Source organism: Silurus aristotelis (assembly GCF_946808225.1).
Source record: "Silurus aristotelis genome assembly, chromosome: 6".
Lineage (NCBI taxonomy): Eukaryota > Metazoa > Chordata > Actinopteri > Siluriformes > Siluridae > Silurus > Silurus aristotelis.
The window spans coordinates 15,009,321-15,027,193 of NC_139579.1; the positions used below are offsets into that span (position 1 = coordinate 15,009,321).

The following is a 17,873-nucleotide window of genomic DNA, read 5'->3' on the forward strand; positions in this document are numbered from 1 at the left end:
TTCACTTGTAAGTATAAGTAAGAACATTTATCAAAAAAGTGCTGTAATGCCCCATGTTCACTCAATTTGGATACACTGAGCTAACGTGCATATTTTTTTTTTTACATTGGTTCTGCTTACAGTCCTGGGAAAAAGAAGAAAAAAAACAAAACAAAAAAAACAGGCCTAACAACATGTAGCAAATATGAAGTTTTAATGGTCTTTAATCACTGGTCAGGAAATGAGCAAGAATTAAACCAATAGATAAAGTTTTATTGTGTATAAACTTGCGAAGAGCTTTTTGCACACAGAAGAGTTCATGTCTTTCCATTCCAGCTGATGATTTCAAAACAGCTGAGTAGGTGAAAAAGGTTTGTGAACCCTGACCATTGTTTCATTTGACAAGAAACATTTGAATGATTTAATTTTCATGATTGGAAGTTGGTTTCCCAGTTTCTAGCTCTCCACTCCAAACAGTTCATAGCAGAGCTCATTTTTTGTCCAATGATTTGTTCTTAAGACCATTAAAACGTCTTGAAATACAAACCTCCATCCCTGTTCTACCATCAGCCACCAGGGGGCGATGTGCACGCCCAGGTTACACAGCAGTGTCTCATAGAAGAAGAGCTAGTAGTAGAAGTTAAACGCAAATAATACCGGAGAGCAAACATACCACCGGGCAAACAAAACAGTCCAAGTTTAGGTTGTGTGCATGGATTTCCGCCATGTTTGGTGCTTACTATGTTTTAATTGCTTATCATCTGAGGCTTTCATTAAAATAAAATGAGTGAACACTAGCTGATGGCAGCTGCCGCACTACACGGCTGAATCGCCTTTTAGTTCTCATTAACACCGCTGTGTGCATCGTCTTCATCTCTCCAGCTGATGGAAGAAGGTTTCAGTGGGAATCAGGACGTCCGGAGCCAAAGTCTGAGCGGGATACGGAATCGGAGATCATGCACGCGCACAAAGACGGCGCGCGCTCACGGCGGACCGGGGATACCTGGAGCTTCAAGTTCAGATTCCAGCAGTCGCTCCAGTGTCAACGGATCATCTCCCAACCTGTGTCCATCTCGGGATTGGACCGGAAGTAGCGGTTCCGTGGCTGCGCTCCTCACCGTGCTGCTCGCCTCCGTGTGCACGCGCTTCTACACGCTCACCGAGCCGCCGCACGTGTGGTGAGAATCTCTGTCAAATTAATAATCAATTTATTCCAACCCTTTCATATGCATTATTATTTATATGAATTATTTGTAAATTCATAATTAATGTTTATATTTAGTGATGCACTAAATGCAATTGAACTGTATATCGTACTTTTGTAGCTCTCTATGCAGACTTTTTGCCTTCTATTTGTATTTATTTACACAAGTTACTAGAAATAAAAAATAACAAAGGTTTTCATCATTTTCATAATAACACCTTTAAAAAAAATGCCTGGAAGGTCATAAATAATTTTATTTGAACTGTTTGCATCACGCAACTATACTGTGTGTGTGTGTGTGTGTGTGTGTGTGTGTGTGTGTGTGTGTGTGTGTGTAAGAAACAGTTCAGAGTATATGTCCTATTAATATCGATCATATTTTTTTTATTATTATTATATTTATATAAAATAAATATCCAAAAAAGCTTTAAAATGAGATTTTTCAAAACCATTGTAAAAAAAAAGGTGTTTTATTATTATTATTATTATTATTATTTAGTCAATTTTTTTGAGATATTAAGTATATTTAGGCAGAATCCAAATTCCCAGCATTTTTCATCATTTTAAATACAATAAAGAATCTGGAAATACAGTTTAAGCATTTACGAATGAAAGGGTTTAAACGTGCAGGAAAAAAAGAAAATCTGTGAGATCTGAAATAAATTGTGGCTCGTTTGCAGCTGGGATGAGACCCATTTTGGGAAAATGGGCAGCTATTATATAAACCGGACCTTTTTCTTCGATGTTCATCCTCCGCTTGGAAAGGTGAGTTACCAGAATGTAACCGTCTACACTGGATATTTCATTAGGCACATCTACTAGTATACAGGATTACACGGGGTCTACAGGCAGGTAGGAAATCTTTGACTGCACCTGGGTGCTGACTTGAAACAATGCGTATGTCTGTGAATGAGAAATTAAAGATGCCGTTCTGTAATTTTTCCATACTGCCTAAGTTACATCTGTTTTGAATTATGCCTTTAGTACATGTCTTTATACAGTACATGCTTACAAATGAATTAAGGTCCATAATGGTTAAGGATGGAAGGAAAAGAGAAAGGCCATAGAGGAGGTTTATGGATGTGGTGAAGGAAGACATGCAGGGGGTTTGGGGTAAAAGAGGCAGATGTAGAAGACAGAGGGGTATGGAGAAGGATGATCCGCTGTGGCGACCCCTAATGGGAGAAGCCGAAAGAAGAAGAAGAATGGGATGTTAAGGTCTACTCATATGCCTTTAAAAACTAATAAAGGGTACAATGCAAATGATGCACAATAAAGATTCCTAAGACATACTTTTGAAGCAACAGGGTGTAACCTGAGCTTGTTTAGGAACAGGAAACCTAGGGTTAATAGTATGTGGCTGACTATTTCTGTTTTGTGAGCTCAGATGCTGATCGGCCTAGCAGGATATCTGACAGGCTACGATGGGACCTTTCCTTTTATCAAACCAGGGGACAACTATGATCACCACAACTACTGGGGGATGAGAGGGGTAAATATTCTCTTGCAATTTCGATCCTTAAAAATGTGCTTGGGATTATTTAAATAGACATTAAAGCACTGATGATATGATGGCTAATATTATGTACTTGAAGTATTTTGGATTTGATTTCATTGAGAATTCCTAATTAAGGGAAGCGCTACACATGATGTGATTACATGTATTGTTAACACTGCTTGTCTCTCACATGTCTATTTAGCTGTGTGCAGCACTCGGCTCCTGTCTGCCTCCATTCGCTTTTCTGGTGGTCCGGGAGCTGTCTCGTTCTACTACGGCTGCTCTCATTGCAGCTTTCCTGCTCGTGTTTGGTACGAACGATGACAAATTTTTATCTTTGTGATAAATGCAAACGTGATTAAAACAGACGGAACTGGAAAAAAAAATGCTCCGACATTTAAACACTAACAGTGTGTGATGGATTTTATTTTAGACACCGGCTGCATCACCCTCTCACAGTACATCCTGCTCGATCCCATCCTGATGTTTTTTATTATGGGTGCTGTCCTGAGTATGGTCAAATTCTACCGGCAGAGATTCAGGTACTGTCATTCAACACACACTAATGTGCACACTGTGTTCAACGTGAGATTTATTGGCTGTAGGATGTCAATTAACAGACGGATTTGTGTTTGTCTTACATTCTAACAGTACGTAATAACGGGGCGCACATATGCGTCATATCTTATGTCGATGCGAAACGGGTATAGACATAGTGAGTTTTTAGCTTCATTATTAAAACTTTTATCATACGTATGCATTCATTGTTAAGAATTTGGTGGAAAGCTAGTTAACGATTCATTTAGCCATCGGATTCGTTATTGATTTCTCATTGGGAAATGTAATTTATTATTTTTTGTTGTTGTTGTTGTTGGTATGCACACTGTTTTAGCTAGAGTCAGATGGCTCGCTTAATACAATTGAATTGAAAAGTTACGCCTACCTTCAACTGCTTTTGAAGACAATTTTTGACACATTTCACAAAAGAAATAGTTACTATACTAGTATAGTTTTGGCAGATATCATCCACTGCCTGCAAATGACTACCTTTTACTACCTAAACACTGATTTAGTTTTTTTACTTGTGGTTTTTCATTATGTTTTTTGTGTAGCTTTTGCTTTGTACTTTGGATTTTTATGTTTTTTCCAGTCCATGCCATATACCAAATGTTAACATATTTTTCCATTTTTTTTTTACATATAAATCAGAGGTATTAAACACCCCCATTCTAAAAACTTGAAAACTATTGTTCATGTTGTTACATGACTCCATAACAGTTTTATATATACTTTAAAGAAATATAGTTAGAAATATAAAATTGCGTAAAATATCGTATCAAACTACATAATTGTTTCATCTTTGGCCTGTATAGTGTCTGTTTATATCTCTCTCTGATGCTAATTTCATTTTGTCCTTCTAAAATTTTTTTTTAAATCATGCTGTAGACCCTTCAGCTTCTCCTGGTGGCTGTGGCTGCTCCTGACTGGAGTGAATCTCGCTGGGGCTCTTGGAGTGAAGTTTGTTGGGCTGTTTGTCATTTTATTAGTGGGCATCAGTACTGCGTGGGACCTCTGGAAACTACTGGGTGATGTTACTCTCTCTCTGGTACGAACAAGGATGATGTAGATTAAGGATTTAGACATGTATATGTCAGCTCTACCTGGGATTAATATACAGTTTTTATTTCTCATCAGGTGGATTTTGCCAAGCATCTGGCTGCTAGAGTATTTGGGTTAATAATAATCCCCTTGTTCCTGTACATTACAATATTTGCTGTTCATTTTGTTATCTTAAACAGAAGGTATGGAAAAATTTCACTTTCTCTGTTATTATACATTTTGTCAAATATCACTTAAAGAGAATTTTGAATGGGGAAAGAATGCCCATGTTTCATCCCTCTTACACAGCGGTCCAGGAGACGGTTTCTTCAGCTCGGCTTTTCAGTCTCGCCTGATTGGAAACAACCTGCACAATGCCACCATGCCCGAATGTGGGTGGATTTATCAGATTTTTGTCTATAATCATTAAACTATTACGTCACACACTGATTCTCACCTTTTGACGCTGATGTGCCAAACACTAATTTTACAGATTTGATTCAAACTTTTAATTCATCTTTATTAAACTTCAAAATGGCCGATATTTTAAAGGCTATTGTTTGCCTTCAAACTATTTTCACTTCTTCTCAAAATGCTATTCTATAAGGACTGAACTATGAGTTGTGGAAATTTCGACATAAAAAAAAAAAAATGTTTGACATTTTATGAAGAAAATGTAAATGGTGCTTAATGGTGCAAAACTCACCACCAAGTGCGCTTTGTCATCTCTGGACAACTTAAGATGCGATTATCCTCAGCGAGATGAGAGTTTTACGTTTACACGCCAGGGTTCGTCATTGAATGAGGCAAAAAGATAATTCCCCTGTACTTGAAACCATTGTTACAATGCCTTATATGCTATGAACCACAGATGGGTGTGAGGATTGGGTGTATACATACTTTTGGCCATGTAGTGTATTTTTACTGAGGTTTTCAAATGTCTTGGTGGAAGCACAACTCTCTTTACTTTATGCTATTATTTTGAACCTCTAGTCAGACACTTATTTGAGATTAGATCCAAAGAAACTGCATAAAAAAAAATGTAAGATTCTTTTTTGCCCACAGACTTGGCGTATGGCTCAGTAATAACCGTGAAGAACCTGCGAATAGCTGGAGGATATCTTCATTCCCACTGGCACCTGTATCCTGAGGGGGTTGGAGCCCAACAACAACAGGTTAGTACTGCTTTTTTTTATTTAGTTCGCATTTAAATTACTATTACTCCCAAATATACATAACTTTGATTTGTGGTTTTATAGACGACTTGAATTTAACTGTTTAATTTTCATCTTCTCCTCAATAATGTTACACCGTTTAACAATGGTAAATATATAAGTCATTGGATTGATGATGGTGCGCGTTATGAGGGCTGATATAAATACACAACTACTTGATTATTGAACCAAATAAATTCAACATTACAGCCTGAAGCTTTGTTTCATTAATAGGCAATAGTTACGAAGCATCTTAGCTATCATGAATCAGTCAAATTATTCCCTAAACTTTCAATAAAAATTATAATAACTGAGATTAATAGTTTGGGAATTTTGCACACCCTTACAGTGAGAAACAGTAATTTTACTACAGTTAACTACCTTAACTACAGTTAAGGTGAACGGTGTGCATTTATCCCCTGATGAGCAGCCGTGGTGACTGTGGCAAGGAAAAAACTCCTTTAGATGTTATGAGGAAGAAACCTTGAGAGGAACCAGACTCAAAAGGGGAACCCATCCTCATTTGGGTGACATCAAGAGTGTGATAATAAATCTTTCAACAATACAGAACAGTGGAGAGTGAGAACTAACATGAGCACTGGAATGTAAGATTATGAGTAATGTTCTTTCTACAGTCTTATACAGTCATGTAGGGCTGGGCGATAAATCTATTTTATCGATTAACTTGAATGTGTAGTTTACATCGATATGTTTTAATAAAAATCGGTTTTCTCTTTAATGTCCGCCGACGCTCCCCTCTGGTCTCCCATAGTTTCGAACGAACTCAGCCCTCCCCCCGCGCGTTTGCCATAGAGATACACAAACAACATGGCAGCGAGCAAGCAAAGGTAGCAGTACCACCAATTTACTGCAGCACCTCAAACAGAGGCATGCTGTCGAGTGGGAGAGATGTAGGGCCCTACGACATGAACAAGACAGCGGCAGCACAAGACTGCGGTTAAGCAGCCGCATCCTGAAAATACACGGTTAAGCAGCCGCACTTTGTTTAGTGTTGCGCGTCTAATCGTACACTTCCGGTATGGGTGGTGGGAGCAAGAAACAGAACAATCAGAGCATTTGAATCACCACAATCAAACACTCATAAAACATTTTTTTGAGGTTTGCTCAATCTTTCAAATAATTCTTATTTAGAATCTCCCTGTCTATTATATTCTTATTTTAAATTTCAACTCATTTTACTGTGGAGTTTTTTAGAAAAGTAAAGGCAAAATCACTCCAAGCATCACTGCATTTTTAACCATGTTCCACATTCAAACACTCATAAAACCACATTTTTAACCACATTTTTAACCACATTGCATTGTTCCACATTCAAACACTCATAAAACATTTTTCTTTATGGGTTTGCTTAATCTTTCAAATACTTCTAATTTACAGTGTCCCTGTCTATTACTTGAAATTTATTGTTAAATTTCAAGTCATTTTACTGTGGAGTTTTGGAGAAAAGTAAAGGCAAAATCACTCAAAACCTCAGGTGCATTTTCAATCATGTTCCACATTTAAACACTCATAAAACATTTTTCATTGTAGGTTTGCTCATTTGTTATGTTACGTTCTATTTTCACAATTTACAATGGCATGTTGTTTCTGATTTGCACTTTAACCCATTTAATAAAGTTTAAACTTTTTTTTTACATTTTCTTTGTCATATGCAGGTTGATTTTAAGCAGGGAGAAGAAATCGTTTTAAATCGCAAATCGGATTTTTTGTGAAAAAATCGGGGATTTTATTTTTAGACCATATCGCCCAGCCCTATAGTCATGTAAACAGTCAAGTAATCGATTATCTGAGCAACCGATAGTGACCCCAATGTAAAGCGTAAAAATGACTCAAATCATAACCTAAGCATATAAACCATATTACTGACAAAAAATGACTACTAAACTGTGAAAAAAATGTCATGTTGCGATTGTGGTCCATATTGCAATATGTGATAGCGCTATAATAGTAATCATAATAATAATAATAATGGTATCATGAGTCCACTTGATTGGTTTATCGAGGAAATTGCACACAGATTAGTGATAATGCTGAAATGTGTATTTGTAAAAATATAAAGGTTTTCAAAATAAAGAATTTTTCCAAAATGAAATAACATTCGCATTCATGTAAACACGTTTTTCTCAAAGTATAGCTGAATTTATTAAAACAATAATTAAAAACATTTAAATCGTCACAAAAATAAGATATTCGAAACATTTTGCCCAAACAAACAGGGAACGCCCTGCCGCTGCCCATCTAAATTATTTACCTGTTTTTCTGCTGAAGTTTAAGATACAGTACATGTTTACACGGCGTATTTTCCGGACTATAAGCCGCTACTTTTTTCCCACGCTTTGAACCCCGTGGCTTAAACATCTAAGCGGCTAATTTATGGATTTTTTCCTGGGTTTTTCCCGGTTTCACAAACTTCAAGCCAAAAAACTGAACCCCATAACATTAGACCAATGAAATTTCCGATCGGAAACGAAAAAACGCACCTCACTTGTGTTCTGAGCTGCACGGCATCAGGAGAAAAAACTTCCATCGGGTGATTTTTAAACGCACGACGATGCCAAAAAATAAACTCCCGAGAGAAATAGTTGTGAAAGGAAGGAGGAAGACAGTGAACAATGACTTTCTTGGTCAGCTACTGTTTAGATACAAGCCGTTGTAATGCGTTGAGTATGGGTGAAGGGAGAGCTCGCTTCTGGCAGGCTATTCCCAAAATCCCGCTATGCTCCTAAAGGAAGCGCAACATATTTCACCCGTTACACCGTGTGTAACGTGTCTTTCATTAAAGCCTGTGTGAAGTACATTAGTGTAGACATAGACGCTTATAGACAGGTGCGGCTTATTCATGTTAAAATAAAAACGATTTGTAAAATTCAGTGGGTGCGGCTTATACATGGGTGCGTTTTATAGTCCGGAAATTACGGTACTTGAATTCAGGCAATGATGATTGGTGATCTTAAAGCTAAAATATCGCCATATAACAGAGGTAGTGTTTTTTTTTGTTTGTTTGTTTTGGTTTGGTTTGGTTTTTTTGGGTACAAGTTCAGTGTTGATCTGCTTGGCCTCAATCTTTACCCGGTCTCTGCGCTACACGCTGGAAAGTCACGTGACCACACCCGCCACACGTGCACTGCCTAAACAGACTATCTGGACTCTTTTTGTTTCGTTTTGTTAGCAGCGTGGAAAATCTGCCAAATTATTTTAGAAAGCATGTGTCCACACATGCATTTCATAAAATTCGCAACATAATAATAATCGCACAAGCTGACATTGCGATTGCGATACAATTAATCGCGCACTACTTGATTGCATGAAGAATCTCATACAGAATGACTGTTTTCTCAGTATGCTTAATGGCAAACACTACTGTATATATGTACAGAAGTATTGGGACACCTGACTTTTTCCAGCCTTATGTGGGTTTTTCCCCAAACTGTTACCACACAGTTGTATATGATGTCTTTGAATGCAGCATTACATTTTCGTTACCTCAACACTAGTGAACACCTTTATGATGAGGGATTAAAAGATCCTCACCTTACCTCAGTACCTGACGTTACTAACACCCTTGTACCTTAATGAGCACAAATCTCCACAGCCACACTTCAAAATCTAGCGGAACATCTTCCCAGAAAAGTGAAGGGGATTATATTAGCAAATAGGGACTAAATGTGGAATGGAATGTTCACAAAAGCACATTTAATTGTTCTGCTCAGACGTCTGCAAACATCTATCCATATTGTGTATTTGATGATGTAATATCTGTGACAGACCTTCTCTACATATTCAGTGTTGTGTAGGTAAAACTCTCAGATTCTCTTTGTTCACTTCACCTTGATTTAGTGCACACAATAGAAGCATGGTTATTTCCACTACAGTGTTCCTATAGCTAAATTATCTGCAAGCCCGTTTTTTCTAGCGTTGACGAAATTTTATGTTTTGCTTTAGCAACAATAGCTCATAATCATTTTCCATTTCTGCTTTAATAGGTCACTGCTTACCTTCACAAAGACTATAATAATCTGTGGCTCGTCAAAAGACCCGATAATTATGGTGAGGGGAAATCTGGATGTAGTTTGCATGTAGAGGGACTTTTGTTTCTGACATCAATTGCGTGTAATAGCGGAGAGCGTTTCTAGTTTTTTTTCTCACTTCAGATCCCACAGGGACTCCTGAGCTCGTTCGGCACGGTGACGTCATTCGGCTGGAGCACAAAGAGTGAGTGTGATCATGATTTCTTGTTGTGATAAATTTTTAACACTTATTTATAAGTTACCATTACTATTCGGTCAGCAGTATGTTTGCACTTTATCATCTTTATTTATTTTATATTGTTGCTTTGTGTAATTTGTCCATTGGACAGTGGTAGCTTGTTTTTTTGGGTTTTTTTTACTTCTAGTTTCTTCTTCAAAAGCATTTACATTTCAGTCATTTTAGTAGGCCCGTTGGGTTTCAGAAGCGCTTTCTCAAACAATTCGCACATAATATAAAGGAATCCCTGCGGCTTATTTATACAGTGTAGGCTAGAAAGGAATCAGCCCCAGGCTCTATATTATATCATACAGTGTATTTTAATTTACAATGGTTGGTTGTGCTGATGTTCTTGGTTTCACAAAGGTAGATACAATCCATTTTCTGCCATTAGTCAACAGAAAATCTGACAAATATGAGACTTGTTTTTATTTTTTTCTCACGAAAGACAAAAATTGTGTCATTGTGCTTTATCCACTGAAGCAGCATCAAGACTTATGGCATATTTTTTTTTTGCTAACTGATGTAACAACATATAAATATTACAGCTGGACACACATACTGTTTATAAACCTTTTATTACTCTCAGGACCACACGCAATCTGCACAGTCACCTTCATGAGGCACCACTGACTAAGAAGCATCTTCAAGTCACAGGATATGGCATTGTGAGTATCATGGTGTATTGTTGTGTCTTATCAATTTCCCCAAAATGAATAATATTGCTAACATTGATTTAAGCCACTTCATGTGCAAATCACAGTAATTGGTAGCTTCCTTCACTTTAACGGATGTTTGTGAAGTAGTAATAAAAACACCTGAGATTGTAAACAGAATCTGCTGTCATTTTGTAGAATGGAACAGGGGATCCTAATGATCTCTGGCAGGTGGAGGTGTGTGGAGGAAAGAAGGGCGACCCGGTGAAGGTGATGCGCAGTAAAGTGCGCTTCCTGCATCGCTCCACTGGCTGCGTGCTCTATTCCTCAGGCAAGATGCTCCCAAAATGGTAAGAATCTCTCAAACCGTGGTGACTTTGTTTAACCCCTAGATGCTCAATTATAAGCGTTTTTTATTTATTTTTTATTTATTTATTTATTTTTTTTATGTTTCACAATTTTGCACAGAATTTTTATATTCCCTTAATTTCTTTGTTAAAAATACACAAGAAAAGAATTATACATTTACAGTTGCTAATATAAACCAATATATTGTGACAGATATAATGCATTATACTAAATGGTTTTCTATGATGGTTTTCTATGAAGTAAGATTTATTTCTTTTATTTTTTATGATTAAAATCTCAGTGCTGCTGAATTTAAGAATTGGATTAGATAGATGTTGTTAATTAGTGTCCAAACCACAGCTTTATCCGAATGCGCTCATACTAATACATTATCATTTCTATAGAAACATCAACTTTTGTAGGCAAGTTAATCTACATGATTCTAAGGATCGTAATAGAAAACAAAGTTACTTACCAAAGAAAGCTAATTATTTTGATTTACACTTCCTTCAAGAACATATGTTGCAACAGTCACAGTAGATAAAAATTTTACACATTGTGTATTTGAAAGGTATTCTGGTGCTTTCGTTTCATTTCAGATTTATATGTTGCCATATTTATGCTAAAAATCCCTACTTTTCCACATTAATCTAAGTTTATAAAAAGAATATTTTATCATTTATAAAGAAACGAATGATAACGACATTATTACAGTACATTATTGCGTAGGAGCCTTTGCTATGACCTTTGAAATTTAGTTCCATTGCTCTGAATTCACTTTTGAGATGTTGAGATGAGTTTAGAGACAGAATTGAGTCAATGAGCATATCTGGGGTAAAAAGTTCTACAAAACATTTGCTGCATTGAATGGTCAAATCCACGAGTCATATCCACGATTCATTCCCAGTAACTAGTGACCTTCATAATTCTTAAGTAAAAGAAATTTGAAACAACCAGGACACTTCCTAGGGTTTCTTACTCATTCAGACTGATCGATCAGCGGAAAAGGACCTTGTTGACAGAGGTGACCAAGAATCTGATGATCACACTGATTGAGCTCCAGAGGTCATGTGTAAAGATGGGCAAAACATATAGATGCTCAGAGCTGATTGCTGGGGGATCTGAGTAATTCTCTAAATGCAATGTAGGGCAGACTTACAGTCCTCGCACTTGTTACAATGTGCATTTCAGAGTATCTTTTACTGTAGATGTTGAAATATTTGTACTGTTGTATAATTATAAACTTGCTGTCATTTGCATGAGATCATTAATATCATGTTTCAAGATTAACGGTTTAACTGGAAAAGGTTTTACTAAAGTTTAACGGGACGATTTGTAAACGGAAATAAATGCAGCGCAGAAACTTAAAGGCGCTTTTATTTTTAATGCAAATGTCTCTCACATATTTAAAGGGGCTGGGAACAGGTTGAGGTCACGTGTAGTCCATACCTAAAGGAAACCCCAAACTCGCAGTGGAACATTGAAGACCACATCAACCCCAAACGTAAGTCGTTGCATCTCAACCCTGTCGACATGAGCGTTTTTGGACTTGCAGCATTAAATGTAATTTTGTGTCTCTCTATAGTGGCCAACATAAGTTTGTGTGTGCTGAAGCCCTCTTTCCTGGAGATCTTGCTTGAATCTCATATTGTCATGATCAGGGTAAGATAAACTTGCTGGAGAATATACCTGCCCATTTATACTAGTATCGTAATAAGAAGTATCCTCATGAATTGCTCATGTTTCTTGGACAGGGAAACAGTGGCCTAAAACCTAAAGACAATGAGGTTAACTCGAAACCTTGGCACTGGCCCATCAACTATCAGGTAACTCGCTTGCGTTACACTAGAACAGCTAGACTTTTGAAACTAACACTAGTCATGTGTAGTCTTCTACTAAGAAATCATTCTTCTCCCTTTTATACAAAGGGGTTGAGATTTTCCGGAGTGAATGAAACAGAGTACCGTGTGTATCTCTTAGGAAACCCTGTGAGTATCCGCTCTCGCGCTCTCTCTCTCGCTCTCTCTCTCTCTCTCTCTCGCTCTCTCTCTCTCTCTCTCTCGCTCTCTCTCTCTCTCTCTATATATATATATATATTTTTTTTTTACTTTGGCAGTTGTTTTATACTTTAAAATCTATTCCTACTATAGTTTCGCTGTGACACAAATTCTCTAGATACTTTATCAATGCGTAGATTGTTTTACTTTAGAGGCAACGAGGATCCATAAATACAATATAGTAATGCACATCATTGTTTATCCCCGTTCATAAACATTACTGAAGCATTTTAAGAATATTAATGGAAATTAGTCATTTATGAAAACCTATAATAGACAGGTAATTAAAGATATAGAAGCACCATACAGAAATTTTAAAATGAAGAAATATATATTTCTTTTTTTGTATCACAGAAATGTTGAGTTATTAAATACCGAAGCTTTTATGTGTATTACTCTGTCACTCCTTTGTGTCTTTTACAGGTGATCTGGTGGCTGAATCTGTTCGCTCTGACTCTGTTTCTTGTCATGGTGTGTTTGTTTTCTCTGGCTTTACAAAGAGGAGCTAAACTTGAGGAAGAGAGGAAAGGTGAGCAGGAAACCTTTCTGTTCAGGTGTCTTGTATTAAGGAGTTGTATTAAAGGGAATGGGGAAAAATAATTGTTGATAGTTATTTGTAGTGATAACAGTTCATCATTTTATTACCTGTTTATATTTACAACTTGGCCAAAGTACACTATGGAGATTTGTGGTGCTTTTGGGATTCATGATATTGTTTCTGATGTTAAAACAGGGGAGAAATATTTTTTTTTCCATTCTTGGCAAATAATTAATTCAAACTGTAAGCAGCAATAATCACAGCAATGCAATGCCTAGGATGGGATTATAGTGTGATGTGTAGGTTCACACATTATGTATGTATAGACGGAATTCTCTGACTGCAGGTCTACATTACCAAATGGATAGCAAGGTATCAGGATGTTCTCAGCTAAATCTGGTAATATTTGGACAAAAAATTGCTATTAGATATGAGCAATACGATTATTGCATCTTTTGACCAGTAGGTGGCACTGGAAATAAACTTGTTGCTTAGCCCTCAGTGCATGGTCCTGACGAGGAATGTTCTCGAGACTCCATTTTTTTATTTTCTTTTTTTAATCAGATGATCCTTCTGAGCTGCACTAGACTTCCTAGTCAGAAGAAGAAAATATATATGTATAAAAAATAATCAATAGGGTGCTTATGTACCTTTGGTGCTTGTCCTTCTATATATAAATGCTTCTTTTTGAGTGTTATGTGTTCAGTTAAACTCTATTAAGTGTGAAATACAATGTCAGATTTTGGAAAATTTTTCTTTTTTTTCTTCAAAATACGATATTAAAGATGTCATCATCTGATACAGTTTTAAGATAAGCTATTAAGCCGACACAATTCCAATGTGACACTTATCATATTTGACGCTTCTTACAGGATTCAGCATTAAATGTTCAATTCTCAAACCTTTTGAAAGTGAATTTACTCGTGTTGGATGGGTTTCTGAGCCTCCCTTGAAAATGAATCATGTCGAGTGTGTTATCTGATATCGCCTTCATGTTATTGAGTCGTGCTATATGGTCTATTTGTTGCTGTTCCATTTTTGTAGCAAGTTTTCAGATTCTTAGAGACGGTGGTGGAATGTTGTTTTTGGGTTGGGTGCTACACTACGTGCCCTTCTACATCATGGGCCGAATTCTCTACTATCACCACTACTTTCCCGCCATGCTCTTCAGCAGCATGCTTACAGGTACCGAGAAGCTGGTATAATCCCCATGTTCAATAAAAGCTATTTCTTTCTATTACACACTTTGAATTATTTACTATTGGAAGACATAAATGCATTATTGACCTGTAGGGGGATTTTGCACATTGAGCCACAAGAGCATTGATAAGATCAGGAACTGATCAACTACCGATCAGAGAGAGTTACAGCTATCGTGTAGGGAGTGGCATAACACACTCTAATGAAAGTATTGTCTAGGTCCTCTATATAGGCACACAGATACCTATGATTGGCTATTGTTTATTGTGGCTGATAGGGGGAAAGAGAGCAAGCCACCCTGAGAGCATGGACAATTAAAACAGTTTTAAAATTACACACCGAAGACTTTTCTCTTAGGTCACAATGGCACTACATTCGCGATCATGCATGTTCTAAGATCTCATTTCTACAGCCAATAATTCTTTTATTTTATCAGGTCCCATTCTGAAGTCTTCATGACAACCTTTTCTTTCTGTTTAAAGGACTAACATTGGACACACTTTTGCAGAATGCTGACCTTTTGTGCAGTCCACCTGTTTCAAAGTGCATTTTAAGAACAGGTCAAATGGTGCTACTGTTCTTAGTCCTTTACAGGTAAGAGCACTTCAAACTCCAACAGTGCCAATTCACTGATTTTCTGTATATTTTTCTTTTTTCTTTTTTATATAACTGCCTTAAATCATGGCCAAATAAATCAAATCAGTAGGGCTTTTGTTAATTAAAACCCATACTTACTTAGTAATCTAACTATTTCAAATAAATGAGAATGTCAGTCTCCTAATTTGCATTAATGTAAGTAATCATAGTCAGACTAGGGTTCTAAACAAGTTAAACCGATTTTCTTCAATTCAGTTTGATTCGATTCGTTTTATGATTCCCAGTCCGATGTTTGCACACACAGTTTTATTGTTTCAGCCATTTTGATCAAACCTGGCTGAAATGATGCCAGCAATCCAAATATGTAATTCCATACAAATATGTATTTATTCCCATGTCATTATTGGGCTAACCAAAATGAGTCCCCACCACACAAACCATGGAAAAGTATCAAATAAAAAGAACATCCTTGTTCAATCCACATTTCTTTTACTTGTACTGTGTACACAGACCATCTATAACATTGACATTATAAACTTCTGACCAGTGAAGTGAATATCACTGATTATCTTTTCTAACGGCACCTCTTAGTGGGTGGATATTAGACATCAAGTGAACGTTTTGTCCTCAATGTTGTGATAGAAGCAGAAAAAATGGGTGAGTGTAGGGATTTGAATTAGTTTTACAAGTGCCAAATTGGGACGTCTAGACGACTGGGGGTCAGAACATCTCCAAAACTGCAGCTCTTGTGGGATGTTGACAGTCTGCAGTGGTCAGTATTTGTCAAAAGTGTTTCAAGGAAGGAGCAGTGGGGAGCGAAGGCTGGCCCATGTGGCCCGATCCAACAGACGAGCTCCTGTAACTGAAATTGCTGAAGAAGTTAATGGTGTTAATGCTCGACTGATCTGTTTTCGCAGCAAAAGGGGGGAGCAGCATATGATTAGGTCATAATGTTTTGCTTTTTTTAAATGACTTTATTGAATAAATCAGATCCACAATATATACATCTTGTATCAAATAAGACAATGGAACATTTCCGGTACATATGTAACCAGTAAGCAATAGTGTTGGTACATACTAGATCGTAGCATACTATATACATAATTCTTAACATGAAAGGAGAGAATAAGAATAAACAATCTTAAATTTACAAAACTTAATAGTCTGTTTCAGGCTCCTCGTGAGCACACGTTTTCTACATTACAAATAAATATCTCTGTGTATATATACACACATATATATGCCTAAATACAAACGTATATACACATACCGATAAACATACGCATGAGTACATACATATTCATATCCACCTATACTTCATTCACATGTTTAACAAGTGCCAAGGATGTTTCCTTCTAGTTCTTCTATAATAATATATTGATATAATATAATGTTTTGCCTTGTCGGTGTATATCCTAAAACCAATATGACATGCAAGATGTTGCAAAGCATGTTTATTCGAGTTGCACTGTTTCTATGGCCGACTTTGAAATGGATTTTTACATTGCATATTAGTTTAAAAGTTCTATTGGTTTGCTCCTCATGATACAATTATGATGCCATCTCATGGCATTTTCTTACCTGGTGCAGCTCTGATATTTGCAATGTATGAGGCAGCATGAAAACATGTACCAATAAGTGCTGAAGATAGTTCTGAATTCACAGAATAGATGTTAAGCTATGTAATAAAATCACGAGACATCAAGCTGGCAAGCTAACACTGATATTATACAATACAGTGAGTATAAAATCCTCTTGTTCCTCTGAGCTTTTGTTTAGTGTCATTGTTCTGGAAACACTTAAAAATAATAATAATAAAGATATTCAGTATTTGCCAGTGGTTAAAAACAGTATCGTTTAAATCTAAAATTGTTTTCACAAATTTTTTTACCATTCTAATGGTGTTTTCCATTGTAGGGGTGCTGGTCCAGCACTGTAGGTTATGAGTTTCCACATTCTGGTGTCTTGACCTTTTGCATTTTATGCATTGTGCTGCTGCCACATTATTGGATAGCCTTAGACTTTTTTAACCTGACAATCAAATTACAGTTCAAACTGTTTAATTATATTTTTTTCTGTGCTAATTTGTCTCCTTTGGCTGCAGCTTCTATCTGTTCCACCCTCTGTCCTACGGCATGAAGGGCCCGCTTGCCCACGATTCTGCATCCTCCATGGCAGGACTCAGATGGTTGGACTCCTGGGAGTTTTAAAGTGTTATATAACCTATTAACTAGTCTAGTGACTGGAGAGCTGCTAGAAAAAAGTGACTATAAAATAGTGATAGTTTGGTATTTAATGCAAGGTACTTGATGTTTCATTTCATGAGATTGTTATGAAATATATTCCAATGGCTACATGATGAGCAGTTTGTGAAGTATCAGTTGATCCATTTAATTAGCGCAGAGCTCTGTTTCTCTTACAGAGCGGAAAATAAGTTCGAAGGCTGTTCTCAGTATTGTGAAAACGTTATTTAATTTGATGTGTTTGTAGGATAGTACTTTAGAATTACTTCAGGTTTGACCAGAAGAAACAATCACAAAGTGCCTTTTAGCTGATAAAATGTACTGATTCAGTGGGATTAGTGAGATTAGAGATCAAAATGAAAGGTTATGTGTCTAGAAAGCTTCCCAAAACTGCTCATATTCATTTGTCGGATCAGATTGGATTGTCTAACAAATTTTAATGTAAACATTAAATATTTTTTACAAACACTTTTC

At 36.7% G+C, this 17,873-nt stretch overlaps 2 protein-coding genes across 2 annotated transcripts in view; one reads left to right on the forward strand and one right to left on the reverse strand.

Annotated features, from left to right (window-relative positions):
- Nucleotides 1–17,873, reverse strand: part of LOC310727724 (uncharacterized protein) — a gene marked incomplete at its 5' end in the record, with an annotated part of 109,714 nt that overhangs the window by 28,416 nt on the left and 63,425 nt on the right. The gene's annotated exons all lie outside the window — the stretch shown is intronic.
- pomt2 (protein-O-mannosyltransferase 2) lies at nucleotides 534–17,867 on the forward strand. Its single transcript, XM_083543666.1, has 21 exons — nucleotides 534–1,157; nucleotides 1,864–1,948; nucleotides 2,571–2,675; nucleotides 2,884–2,992; nucleotides 3,115–3,223; nucleotides 4,128–4,287; nucleotides 4,377–4,483; nucleotides 4,590–4,672; nucleotides 5,346–5,455; nucleotides 9,499–9,562; nucleotides 9,667–9,727; nucleotides 10,350–10,428; nucleotides 10,615–10,766; nucleotides 12,177–12,268; nucleotides 12,350–12,426; nucleotides 12,519–12,590; nucleotides 12,693–12,752; nucleotides 13,245–13,350; nucleotides 14,404–14,544; nucleotides 15,042–15,153; nucleotides 17,261–17,867. The coding sequence occupies exons 1-21, from the start codon at nucleotides 865–867 to the stop codon at nucleotides 17,364–17,366; spliced, it is 2,283 nt and encodes a 760-aa protein (XP_083399792.1). The 5' UTR covers nucleotides 534–864; the 3' UTR covers nucleotides 17,367–17,867.